General features: G+C 42.1%; 2 protein-coding genes across 2 annotated transcripts in view; one reads left to right on the top strand and one right to left on the bottom strand.

Moving 5' to 3' along the window:
• The window catches only part of LOC109536494 (homeobox protein unplugged), a 5,121-nt gene extending 3,536 nt beyond the window's left edge, over window positions 1–1,585 (bottom strand). Inside the window, exon 1 of the mRNA XM_019902732.2 lies at window positions 973–1,585. Within this exon, the coding sequence (XP_019758291.1) occupies window positions 973–1,249 (277 nt within the window). The 5' untranslated portion in view covers window positions 1,250–1,585. The remainder of the gene's footprint in view (window positions 1–972) is intronic.
• Window positions 1,586–4,787: 3,202 nt separating this feature from the next.
• LOC109536483 (adenylate cyclase type 10) overlaps window positions 4,788–11,634 on the top strand; it is a gene marked incomplete in the record, with an annotated part of 9,514 nt that continues 2,667 nt past the window's right edge. The window contains 24 exon segments of the mRNA XM_048667587.1: window positions 4,788–4,893; window positions 5,083–5,346; window positions 5,405–5,680; window positions 5,734–5,948; window positions 6,302–6,359; window positions 6,545–6,730; window positions 6,944–7,172; window positions 7,230–7,426; window positions 7,475–7,709; window positions 7,785–8,043; window positions 8,101–8,343; window positions 8,397–8,665; window positions 8,724–8,876; window positions 8,980–9,085; window positions 9,135–9,405; window positions 9,456–9,599; window positions 9,653–9,864; window positions 9,914–10,080; window positions 10,135–10,253; window positions 10,309–10,473; window positions 10,523–10,635; window positions 10,687–10,831; window positions 10,885–11,323; window positions 11,391–11,593. Of these exon segments, the coding sequence (XP_048523544.1) occupies window positions 4,872–4,893; window positions 5,083–5,346; window positions 5,405–5,680; window positions 5,734–5,948; window positions 6,302–6,359; window positions 6,545–6,730; window positions 6,944–7,172; window positions 7,230–7,426; window positions 7,475–7,709; window positions 7,785–8,043; window positions 8,101–8,343; window positions 8,397–8,665; window positions 8,724–8,876; window positions 8,980–9,085; window positions 9,135–9,405; window positions 9,456–9,599; window positions 9,653–9,864; window positions 9,914–10,080; window positions 10,135–10,253; window positions 10,309–10,473; window positions 10,523–10,635; window positions 10,687–10,831; window positions 10,885–11,323; window positions 11,391–11,593 (4,690 nt within the window).

Consider the following 11,634-nt stretch of genomic DNA (forward strand, 5'->3'; position numbering starts at 1 on the left):
TTTTTCCGCTTACTGTTTGGCGCTTAGTTGGGAAAAAAATTATCTAAATTGTCTTGTGCTTTTAGTTGGGTTTTCAGCCAACTGTTCCTTGCTTGCTAAACATTCAAGCTTTTAGCGAGCAAGAATTAAGGTGCCTAAAGCGCCCTAAAAATTGCGTATTTGGGAAATTAATACAAGATAAAATTGTGGTTTTTGTCTGACAGTTTTTAATCTAAAAACCGCTTTAAGGCGAAGATGTACAATAACATTTAAACAGATGTTGAAAAAATCAAATCTGTAACAACAGCCGGTTGCCGTTTTTCAGTCTCAAATTTCGGTCTCTTTTTTATTTGATTGAAACTGGAGAGTTTGTGCTTCTAAACCGTCCTGGAAAACAATTTATTTTTCACGTTTTACAAGCATTAGCCGCTTGCCTATTCAGAACCAAGAAGTTTTAAAAAATCTTTAACACTTAGTTAAACACTAATTTCTCAGAAACGGCTGCTCAAATCAAAAGTCACCAAGTACACTTTTTCAAGGAAAAAACGATGGAAAATTCGACAGTTTCAGTAAAACTACAATACAGTGTGACTCAGAAAAGTTACTTCGTTTGAAGTATTTAAAATTTGTAAAGTTTTAGCTCAGATACTTTTGGAAACTCCTCTAATGGAAAAATAATTGCCGATCATCCGAATACTTTCTGCGATTTCACATTAAACTCTTTGCCAAGATTTTCTCTCGTTTTCTTCAATTCGAGAAATTTAAAATGCCTTTTGAAGCTCACTCTGCTTTACTTCGACCAACTCAGAGCCTGCAAGATATTTTTACGATCATGCTGCTGCAATCAACCGCTGGAAACTATTGGAAAATAATCTACAAAACCTCATTTACATTCACTAAGTGTTTACTATTTCAGATCAAAGTTCTTGTTCAAAATATCCGCATTTTACGCCTAGATGATGAGATCGAAAAAATGAACTAAAATTAACTCACTATCTTTTTGACTCCGCCTAGACAAATCCTGGGCCAAATCCATATCCAGACTATTATCCGAATCGGTATCTCTCGTCGTAAAGTCCCGGACATTCTGATATTGTTCATGATCATTTGGGGACATGTTCCACGGTATTACCGGTGAAGTTTGAGCTTTTCTCGGCCCGCAGTCGCTCATCAGCGCCTCAATGGAAAAGGGCCGGGGCACAGGTCTGGAAGGCAGGGAGTCCTGAGCTGATTTAATCTCAGTTTGATGGTGCCCGGCTGGAAATTCCATTGTTTTAGATCACTTTTGCTGCGAAAACAACCGCACACACTGCATTCACACTAATCACCAAACTACCAGCGATTTCTGATGATTTTCAACAATCATCCACTCTGTGCTATTGACTGTGAAAATGTCTGTTCTTAACTGATCTGAAGGACTAAATGGGACGCCTGACTGGTCCTGTTAACGGGATTTTCCTTGGGGGCGTCATGCTTTCGGTTTAGAGCCCGCCTCCATGCAGCCATTGGTTTCCATCGGGCAAATAGGAGCTGGACAATCAACCGAACTGCTACCGATTTTTTAAATGTTTAATTAACCGTGAAAATTAACGTCCGATACTCTATTCGAAATTTTTTTTTCGGTCGTTTCCTCTACTGACTGATTATCGGAAATTAACTGGGAATAATTTGCTATCGAAGTGTTTTCACATTGATTATTTGCTGTAGGCTTGGGGCTTGGTAATTTATGCTAAAATATGCCAATTGTTTATGACAACTGTTATGGCGTATACTCATAAATAAGCGATTTGCATTAACTATGTAGTGGTAAAACTTGGGTGGCAGTCAAGCAAGATGTAATTATTTTATTAGTCTGCGGTTGTTTCCATTTTTTCCAATTAATTTATTCTTTTATTTATTCAAGGTGAAGGAATTTGATGAGGGGGGAGTTGGAATATTTTTCTGTTAATTAATTCAATGTTTTCAAGTTTTTTAAATTTTCTAGACTGTTTTCGAGTTGGTTTTTCGCGTTCACCCCAGTTTTCTTCTTGTTGTTTGGTTGTACGCAAATTTTGAATCTTTGCCACCTCGCAAGAAATCACTGTTTTCGCAGTAGTTTGTTGGTAGTTTTGACTTCAGTTTCCGGTTTTCTTTTGCGTCTTAAAATTTTATTCTTCTGGATGTTTTCGTTACTGTTCTCATCCCTTTTACTTCAAGCTGAGAGCGTTTGCATCTAAATTTTCAGATTGTTGTTGCGTCGATTTGTCTTCCTTTGTTGCTTTCAGGATTTCTGATTTTTCTCCCGCTATTTATCACTGTGTTTTGTCTGGCTTTTTAACGATTTCGACTCAATTTTGTTCTGAAATTGCCGCTGAAAAAGCTGGGTAGAAAATGCCATTTGACGAAACTAACTGTTTTAATCTCTACGATTTTTATCAGATTTTCTTTGTTCTTCAATCAAGCCTTCAAGTTGAATTCTCTCTTGATTTTGACCAATTTTTCAGATTGCTGCGTCTATTTGCCTTCATGTGTTGCTTTCAGGATGTATCATTTTTCTCCCGCTATTTATCACTGTATTTTTTGTCTTTTCAAGTCAAATTTAAAAATTCAATCTGTTCTTGTGCATCTTCTCGATTCCTTTACTTCAACAGGCAGTTTTCGTTAAAGTTTTCATATTTTTCTTGCTTTGAGGATTTCGCATTTTTCTCTCGCCATTTAGGACCTAAAATAAATGTGTTTCCTGCTTGGTTTTTTAATTATTTCAGCTCAATTTTGAGTTGAAATTGCTGCTTATTGCGATTTACCGATTATCAAACGTTGGCTTTTCTATAGTCACTGTTTGGTTCCTACTAACTTCACATTTGAACATATTTATTTTCATACAAGGATTACACCTTCTTATTGCTACTTAATTTACTAACTCCTTAAATCCTACTAACTTTCCGACCTTTGATGATTTTTGCTTGTGGCAAAATACGGTTTTAAGAAAACGCCACTTAACAAAACTAACTTCTCAGACTTTTTACTTGTTTTCTTTATTTTTCATGCAGTCTTCAAGTTGATTTCTCTCTTGATTCTGAAGAATTTGTTGTTAGGTATGCATATATTTGCTATTGTTAAGCTTCGGGACTTTTTTTTGGTGCGTTGCTTTCAAGACTTCTCTTTTTTCTAGCTGTTTATTAACATATTTTCTGTTCGGCTTTCAGCTCAATTTTAGCTCTTTTTGCTCTAAAACTGCCACTTATTTCTTGTTTCGTTTTGCCAATTTTCTAGAGTTTAATTGTTTTGTCACAGTTTGGTTTCTACCGACTTTTTGGTCTTTAAGCGCTTGTACTTTCTGCAATATTTTGATTTAAAAGTGTCATTTGATGAACGTTGTTTCGTTCTGGGTCTTTTTCGTAACTTCCCCTTGTAAATTGTCGGGCGATCTTTCATATATTTTTTATCTTGTTCGTGTGTTATTTGCTCGCTTCCATAATTGTTCCAATCTATCTGAGTTTGTCAGTATTCAAGTAATTTTTCTGTATTGGATTTTGATCAACACTTTAAAATTGTCCTTTGCCTTGATCAATAAGTCTTCGTCAACCCTGAGCAGACGATTTGGTGATAATTTTCTAACTTCTGGTAAAGTTACGGGCTTCACTTTTGAAATTGAGCTATTTTTATTTGTATATTGAGCAGCATAGGTTTCGCTTCTTTTAAAGCATATACAATTCATACACAAACATGTGACTATTCGAGTTATTTGCAAATTTTATTCTTTTGGATGGATGGATTTTTACGGTAATTTGATTAAATAATAATCGCCGACATTAAACAAGCAAGAAAGCCACTTAAAGATGCTCATGAAATTTACCAATTACCGAGGGATATTTACTGCATAATTGATCAACGTAATAGTCGCTGTTCCACTGGAAATTGTTTATTAACTTTGGAGACAATTAGGGATCGCTTCGATTGCTACAAAAACCCGATGGAACATTAAAATGCCTGCAATTACTCAAAATGCAAATTACAGGTTTATAGCAAATCAATGATACTTCAAGAATATACACAATGATTTTCGGTTTAAATAACTTATGGGTCCCAGTTCGCTTAACTGCCATCAAGACCGATAATTTTGGAATTTACCCCATTGAATGGACGAGTCGACCGCCCATTAAATGCCTACTGAAACACTGTTTTATTATTTTCTGAATAAAAACTTCAGTAAGCAATTTGAAAATTGGCCTTTCTAAGAACCAACTGGTCAAACTTTCAACTCCAACATTCGAATTCATTAAACCACCAAATACAAGATGGGGAATTAAAAACGAGCCGAAAAGAGCAAATCGGGGGCACAAAGCATCCATCCTTGATCGGAACACTGAAAAGCGCTTAACCGCAAGCGGAGTCCCTCAGGGTGGCTCAGCCCCAACAGTATTGTTCTTTGCTAATCTTGACGTTTCGTTTCGCCATTTGCATAATTGGCTTTTATTATTATAAAAGACCCTTGCCATTAGTGCTATTGCCAAGCTTAAATTTGTTTAAACTGGTTTTTTTTGCTCCTGCTGCTACGGTCGGGAGTAAAAAAGAGTTTAGGTTTATTGGGCGACATCCAGATCGATTAATGTTAAAAGAGGACTGGAATTTTTTAGAGAATTAGTCGATATTTCGGATTTCATTTTCAGTAAATTAGCATGGCAAAATGTGGCTCAACCGAATGTTTTTTCGTAGAACTTCACTACTTCGGTTCTCATTGCTTAAGAATTTTTCCATCTCGAGTTTCGTCCAATTTTGCCTCAACGTGTATATCAAACAAAAAAAATCCTTGCCAGGTAAATCCTGGCTTTGTTAAATTGTCATCTTAAAGTGGATGTCAGTTAGATTTTACACTTATATTTATATAACGTTTTATACAAACTCAACGCAAAATGGAGATTATGGGGATGATGCGTAAGTCATCAAACATCCTTTGCTTGGAAGCGTCTAAGTCAGTCTACTTTCGAGCACAACTTCGAGCTGATTTTTGGCTGAAGACTGATCAATAGAGAAATTTCGTGTTTCAGCGTCGGCGTTGACTTTAACCACTCTCCAATGCGTTGGTTGTTTGAAAAAATTATCAATAAAAAGTGATCTTCTTAGAGTCAAAAGAATCAATGGAGTTTCAACTGGCGATGAACACCAGCATGTTCAAAGAGGGCAATGACGACTGGAAAAAGCGCCGAGCCATTCCGCTGTCCCAAACGACGTTCCCTCGAAGCCCAGATTCCAGCATAATGAACGTGCAAAGAGAGGAAGATCACACCAGAATATTCGCCTCATTGGTGCCAGACGAAGTCATCTACCATATCCACGACTATTCCAGACGCAATTTCGATGCCTGCTTACTATTTGGGGATGTTTCCGGTAAGTCGCCGGTTTCCCCCGGAAAGGGAAGTGTGGAAAATACAGCGCAAATGTGCAGGTTTCACCGATTTGTGCGAAAAGTACAACAAAACTGGAAAGGGCGGCCCATCCAAACTCACCCAAGTCCTCAACAGCTACATCGGAGCAATGGTGCAAGAAATCCTGTCGCATGATGGGGATGTTTTTAAGTTCTCCGGCGACGCTTTCATCGCCCTGTGGAAAGTGACCGATAATCTTTCCATGAAGGATGCAGTGCACGAAGCCATCGATTGTTCGCTGGTTATCCAGAAGACCTATGGAAGGTACCAAGCGGACCAGGACGTGATTATTCGAGGTTTTACGCTCGTGCGGGAGCGAAGCGATCCGTAAAAATGGGAAAATTTCCAGTCAAGCTGGCAATTTCGGCTGGAAACCTCACGTTCTCCTTGCTGGGGGACATGGAGAATTCGTATTATTTCGTCTTTGGCCCGCCCGTTCTGGACCTCAAAGCTGCAGAGTCGCAAAGCTTTGCCGGGGATATTATTATAACGAAAACCGCTTGGCAACATGTCAGTCCCAATGAGTATCTAGCTGAAGAACTGCGAGATGGAATGCATGCAAAGGTATTTGAAACTTTAAATCAGCGGCAAAAAGGTGCTTAACACAGTTGCTGCACACGGAGGTAAAACAGCTTGGGAAATCACTTGAGCATGCATCGATTTAATGAAACTTCTGCGAATTCTTTAGCTAAATACTGGCGAGCGGGTTGTCGACTACTCATTACTACACAAAATAGTCGTTAGAAAAAAATAATTGCCTCTTTGCCCGCTTTTAACCGAACCAAGAGTGCAACGCCGGAAGTTTTAAAGCTTCCAAGCATATCTTTGGGGAACTTGTACTTTTGCAAATTCATGAGTATTGTGTGCAATTAAACAAGTTTTGGGGTTGAATTTTTATTGAGCCAAAGGCGTTTTAGATTTACGGCGTCGGCCCCAACTGGAGGAATATCCAAAGAGCCACTCAATTCAACAAAGGTAAGTAAATGCGCGCTTAGCGTGAGCAAATGAAAGTGGGAAAAACGCATTTGTTCCGTTCGTGTGATTCAAACAATTGCGCGCTTACCTTAAAGGAGATCGAAGAAATCTCTGAATTTAATGCGTTTTTTCTTAAAGCAATTCATCTTCATTCAACTTCTGCAATATCTGAGTTACGCCTGCAGATGATGCCGCCAACTTCATCCAGTCTTCAACAGATGAAAAGATCAGCGACGTGAGTATAGAAGGTGATGAAGAAATGGATGATACGTCAGCAACTCCTTCAGTGGCGGATTTGCCGAGAGGCTCAGTCGACACTACAATTTCAGTGAGCGGCCAAGTCTTCAATACTGCCAGTGATCAATACGCCTGTGAGTTCAGCATTTTACTACCTTTTTTTCGCAGTTTTCGACCCAAAACTTCAAGGACTTAGTCCGGGTATTACTCTTTCGCAAGACCAAGAGCCCAAAACGAGTCTCGCTCATCACTTCTCAATGCTAAAACATCACTTGCATTATTATTTCTTCATTTTGCCTGGATGCTTCGGCTTCACAGCAAACTGAGCATCTAGAGCGGTTTTTCAGTGCGACCATCAGTGAACATGTGCTTAAGATTGCGGATGTTGAAGGACCTGAAGAAATTCATCATTTCCCCGGTGGAACGAGGCGTGATGGCCGATGAGCCCATAGAGTATCTAACGGAAATCCGTCAAGTCACAATCCTGTTCATCAACTGCAAAATCAATATCAGCGCCGATCTAAAGTCGGCCCAAGTTATTGATATTGCTGATGAAGCTTTTGTTAACGTCAGCAAGTAGGCAACTTAAAAAAATCAGTTTTGGACTGTGCTTTGACTGGTTGAACTTTCAAGACTGGTGAAAGAAAAGTACGGCTGCTTAAACAAACTGAACATGTTCGACAAGGATCTGCTGATGCTGGTGATTTTCGGCCTTCGCGGCCTGAAGCATGAGATGGAGTGCCAAACGGCATTGAAATGCGCCAAAGAATGCTACGAGAGTCTGGTGAAAATTCCCCATATGGCTGGTGTTGGAGTGGCGGTTACAACTGGTAAAACGCGAGGTTTAGTGGGCTTTAAACACCCGGGATCCTCCGCAGGAAAGACCTACTGTGGGGCCTTTGGCCACACCTTGAGGCGTGAATACACCGTGATTAGTTTGATCGTAAATAAGGCTGCACGTTTGATGGTCGCCTATCCGAACAAAGTGACATGCGATAGGGAAACTTTCCTGCACAGCAAATTGGAGGCGAGGAACTTTATCTTGCAGGAGTACAAGCCGTTGAAGGGGATTATCAATCCGGGGCCGATTTACGAATTTAAGGAAGTTGAAAGGTGATTTAAGTTGGCTCAAGTTGCTTCAGACCCATTTCCATTTTGAGACATTCAGCTGTTCAAATTGAATTCTAGCACGCGAGAAGTGGCATTAACAGTGTCAATGCGACCTCTTTTGGGCCGAGGACAAGAAATTGGTTTATACCTGCACCTGTACAAAACAGCCAGGGATCGTGCCAAACAGAATAGCACAGAAAATGAGGAGTTTTTCGGAATCCTGGTCATACAGGGCGAGTCTCGGCAAGGCAAAACGCGCCTCCTGGAAGAGCTGATTTATACCACCGACTCCCAAACGCCGATTTGCCGATTTACTTTGACGAAAACCGACTCAAAAGTTTGTAAAACTCCTGCGCCCACTAGGCATTTTTTTGCACGATTATGATAATTTCAGACTCCATATGCATCAATTAGACTGATGTTCAATCCTCTGTTGTCCCTAACGGAAAAATCGTCCACATCTGAGCGCGAAATGAAGATATTGAAGCGTCTGCGGAAGCACCAGATGGAAAAAGAAGCGTATTGCCTAAATGATATATTCAATGTGAATTTCAAGACTGCCCAACAGTACACCAACCTGAACAACAAGGCCAAGTACAAGATACTGAAAAATGTGTTCAGGAACTTCTGCCAGGGCGTGCGTAGTTCCACCTTGGATTCTTCCGCCGCTGATTTTGCCTGATTTTCCAGGTGTTTGGCGTGTTTTGGGTCATCGCCATTGATAATGCGGAATTCATCGACAACGAGTCCTGGGTGTTGATAAGCATTCTATATAGAATGAAGCTGATTTTCATCGTGGCTACAATGGGGCTGCGCAGCATGCTGACCCCAGTGGCCATGGAAGTGTTGCGGATGCCCAAAATCAAGATCGTCCAGATGAAATGCATTGATAAGTGGTATCATGTGGGCCTGGCCTGCCAAATGCTTGATGTGGACGCAATTCCTGCGGAATTGGAGAAGTGCGAACATTTGCCGATAATGCCGGCATTCAACGGTTGATTGCACAAAATGTTGCAGAGTCATTCAGTCTAGGAGTAACGGCAATCCTGGATGGGTGGAAAGTTTCCTGATCAGTCTTCTGCAGTCTGCCGGTTTGTTCATCAAAACCGTAACTAGGAAGTTGGCTTATGAGAGCGGATTGGTAATTCCTCCACTGTATATGATGATAAGGTAAGCAACAGGGTTTTGCATGTACTCGATGCAGTTGAAGAGGCTCAGGGGCTTCCTGAGGTCCCAGCTTTGTAGGAAAGAGCTAATATTCCAATTCCTGCAGACTATCCGAGCAAGAAAAGGACCTATGGATTGAGATAATGGAAGAAGGCAAAGCCCAACCATCAGACACCTTTTCCAAGTGGAAAATGTACGTGGACAGTTGCAGGGTGAGTCCCATGCTTCCAGTTTTCCCCAAAATCCCCACTTTTCTTCCAGGAAAGTTATCCTGATCTCACAGTGGCCAAATCCCTGAACGACAAATTCGACTTGAACGCCACCATCAAAGTGTGCGTCCTGAACCCCACGTTCAACATCGACGAAGTCGATCCAGAACTTTCGATGGACGTGATCATCTTGAAGACTTTCGACTCGCTGACGTCCTACGAACAGTTGCTGATCAAGTGCAGCGCTATTCTGGGCGATATTTTCCCCAGGGACATGCTCATGTACATCATGTCTTCATCGGCGGTTAGACTCACGGCTCTTGGTAAAAGCCGGAGACTGGAATGAATTTTTGTGAAACTCCGCGGCTTTCAGCGGTGAAAAAACTGTTCGAGATCCATGTGATCAGCTGCGCAAGGGGAAACTTCATTGAAGGAGGGCTCATTTTCAAGGAGCGACTGAAGAACCCGAATGAAGAGACTGAAGTTACCTGCGAGTGCAAAGGGCTGATAATCGATGGTAACTTGACCAGTTTAGGCTTGGGCATTTCGCAGCTGCTTGGCTTTTCGCAGAAAATTGCCAGGATCTGCCCAAATACGCCTCCTGCGGCTATATGAGATTCCTGTCGACGACTTTCAGGGAAACCACATACAATCTTCTGACCGATAATCAGAAGCGGGAGTTTCATGCACGCGCCATCAGATACCTGGAGAAGGAAACGCGCAAGTGTCGGGCATGCGGCAATGGATATTTCACCAAGTATATGGGAAATCGCCTGGACTATGTAAGGAGTGTAGCTTGCTGCTGATGGTGTTGCAGGTTTTCCTCTTTAGGATCTGAAGCATTTGAGGAGGAAGAAAAAGAAGAGGTTCGAGAGGAAGCAGGCGCTTTCAGTGGATCAGATCAGCAACACGACTGGGGGCCCTCAACGAGAAAGTGACACGTTGCGTTTCTCCATTTACAGTGGAGGCAGTGGGTTGTCGGATCCGCTAGGGAACCGGTAATTTTACTAAAAGCAAGCTTATCCTCACTGTCCAAAACATCCTTGGGACAGCGCGACGAAAGACTCAGCAGGAACAAGCCACGCGCTTCCCTCTTCCATTGGTGCCTCCCATATGTCGGAGTACTTTCAACTGTCCACCTCCAAAAGCTTCGACTCTGACATAGAATCTGGTAAGTACTGAAGATGGTCTAAGCTTTCGGATGAAACCCCTGCTTCTGCTCGTAGACTTTCAAATGATTGACGCTGGAATGGGGTTCAGAACAATAAAAAAGTACAAGAACGACTACAATATCACAAAGGCATTTTCCGATGCCGACTTCAGCCAGTGCACTTGCCCGCTTATTTTGACCACCATGTACACGCAAATGATCGAGCACTGCAGTGGCGCTGGTGAGCTCTTTCCTCTTCAGGGATTCCCCGTCAATTCCTGCTCGTTTAGGCCTGGTGGAGAAAATGATGAACGCAATGATAGACTTCTGTTACGTCTGTATTGAGTCGCAAAATGTTCCGCAGACTTTGAAAATTTTGGACGAAGCCCTCGATCTTCTGGATGTAGGTAAAGCTGCAGCATGCAAAAATGTACCCCACCCGCGTGTCCTTTAGGGCCCTCTGCGCCACACGCTGGAACTGGATTGGATGGCCATATTGAAAAGAGGCAAACTCTACTCCATCATGGGATACGCGCGGATTAAGTTGGGCCACTACGAGGAAGGTTACAAGCATCTACTGGACGCCCTGGATTGCTACGGTATTGGTCCGGGATACCGGGATAGCCATCAACTCCAATAACAACTATTGCAGGAGTAAAGTTCCCAGTGAACTCCCTATCGCTTTACCTACAAAAGGCCAATTTGAGCTTGCAACAGGACATGTCCCTGTACTGTTGCCCATCATTTTTCGTTGGAAAGGGCACCGATGATGATGTGTCCAACTACTGCAACGACGTGGCGGAATCTTTGATCTACATGTTCGAATATTACAAGTGCAAACAGCTGTGGAATCACGCAAAACTGGCAGCGTTGTGGGCCCTGAAGAAGGCTCGCACCTCCGAAACGGATTTTGCGTTGCTGTGCTTGGGCTACGCGAACATGATCAATGTTTGCACGCATTTCGGCGAGCAGAAGCAAAATGTGGCTTTGGAGGTGTTCGCTTTCGAGCTGTGCCAAAGGAAGAAAACAACGGTGGAACGCGAGGAGTTGAAGGCTGTTTCCAAGCTGTACGATGCGATATTTGTGGCCAGGTGAAGAGCGGGTTTTTAGCGTTTCTGCCAGAAGTCTTATTGGAGGAGTATTTGGATTCTGCACTAGGGCTTGTAGAGGTGAAGTGGAAAAGTCCATCCATATCGGGTATTTGCTGTGGCGCATCAGTTCCTCCACGCACATGACTTTTATCCTGCTCAGCCTGCTTCCAGTGCTAGTGCTGCTGATTTTGATGCGAAAGCACATCAATGAAGCCGGCAATCTGATGCAGGAAATCCTGCTAGTCGCTGCTGAAGACATTGATATTTCTGGTAATCTTAGTCAAAGCTTACGGTGCAAAAAACAGTTGCAG

Source organism: Dendroctonus ponderosae, unplaced genomic scaffold, assembly GCF_020466585.1.
Source record: "Dendroctonus ponderosae isolate FM_Combo_2020 unplaced genomic scaffold, Dpon_F_20191213v2 Dpon_F_20191213_6, whole genome shotgun sequence".
NCBI classification, from domain to species: domain Eukaryota; kingdom Metazoa; phylum Arthropoda; class Insecta; order Coleoptera; family Curculionidae; genus Dendroctonus; species Dendroctonus ponderosae.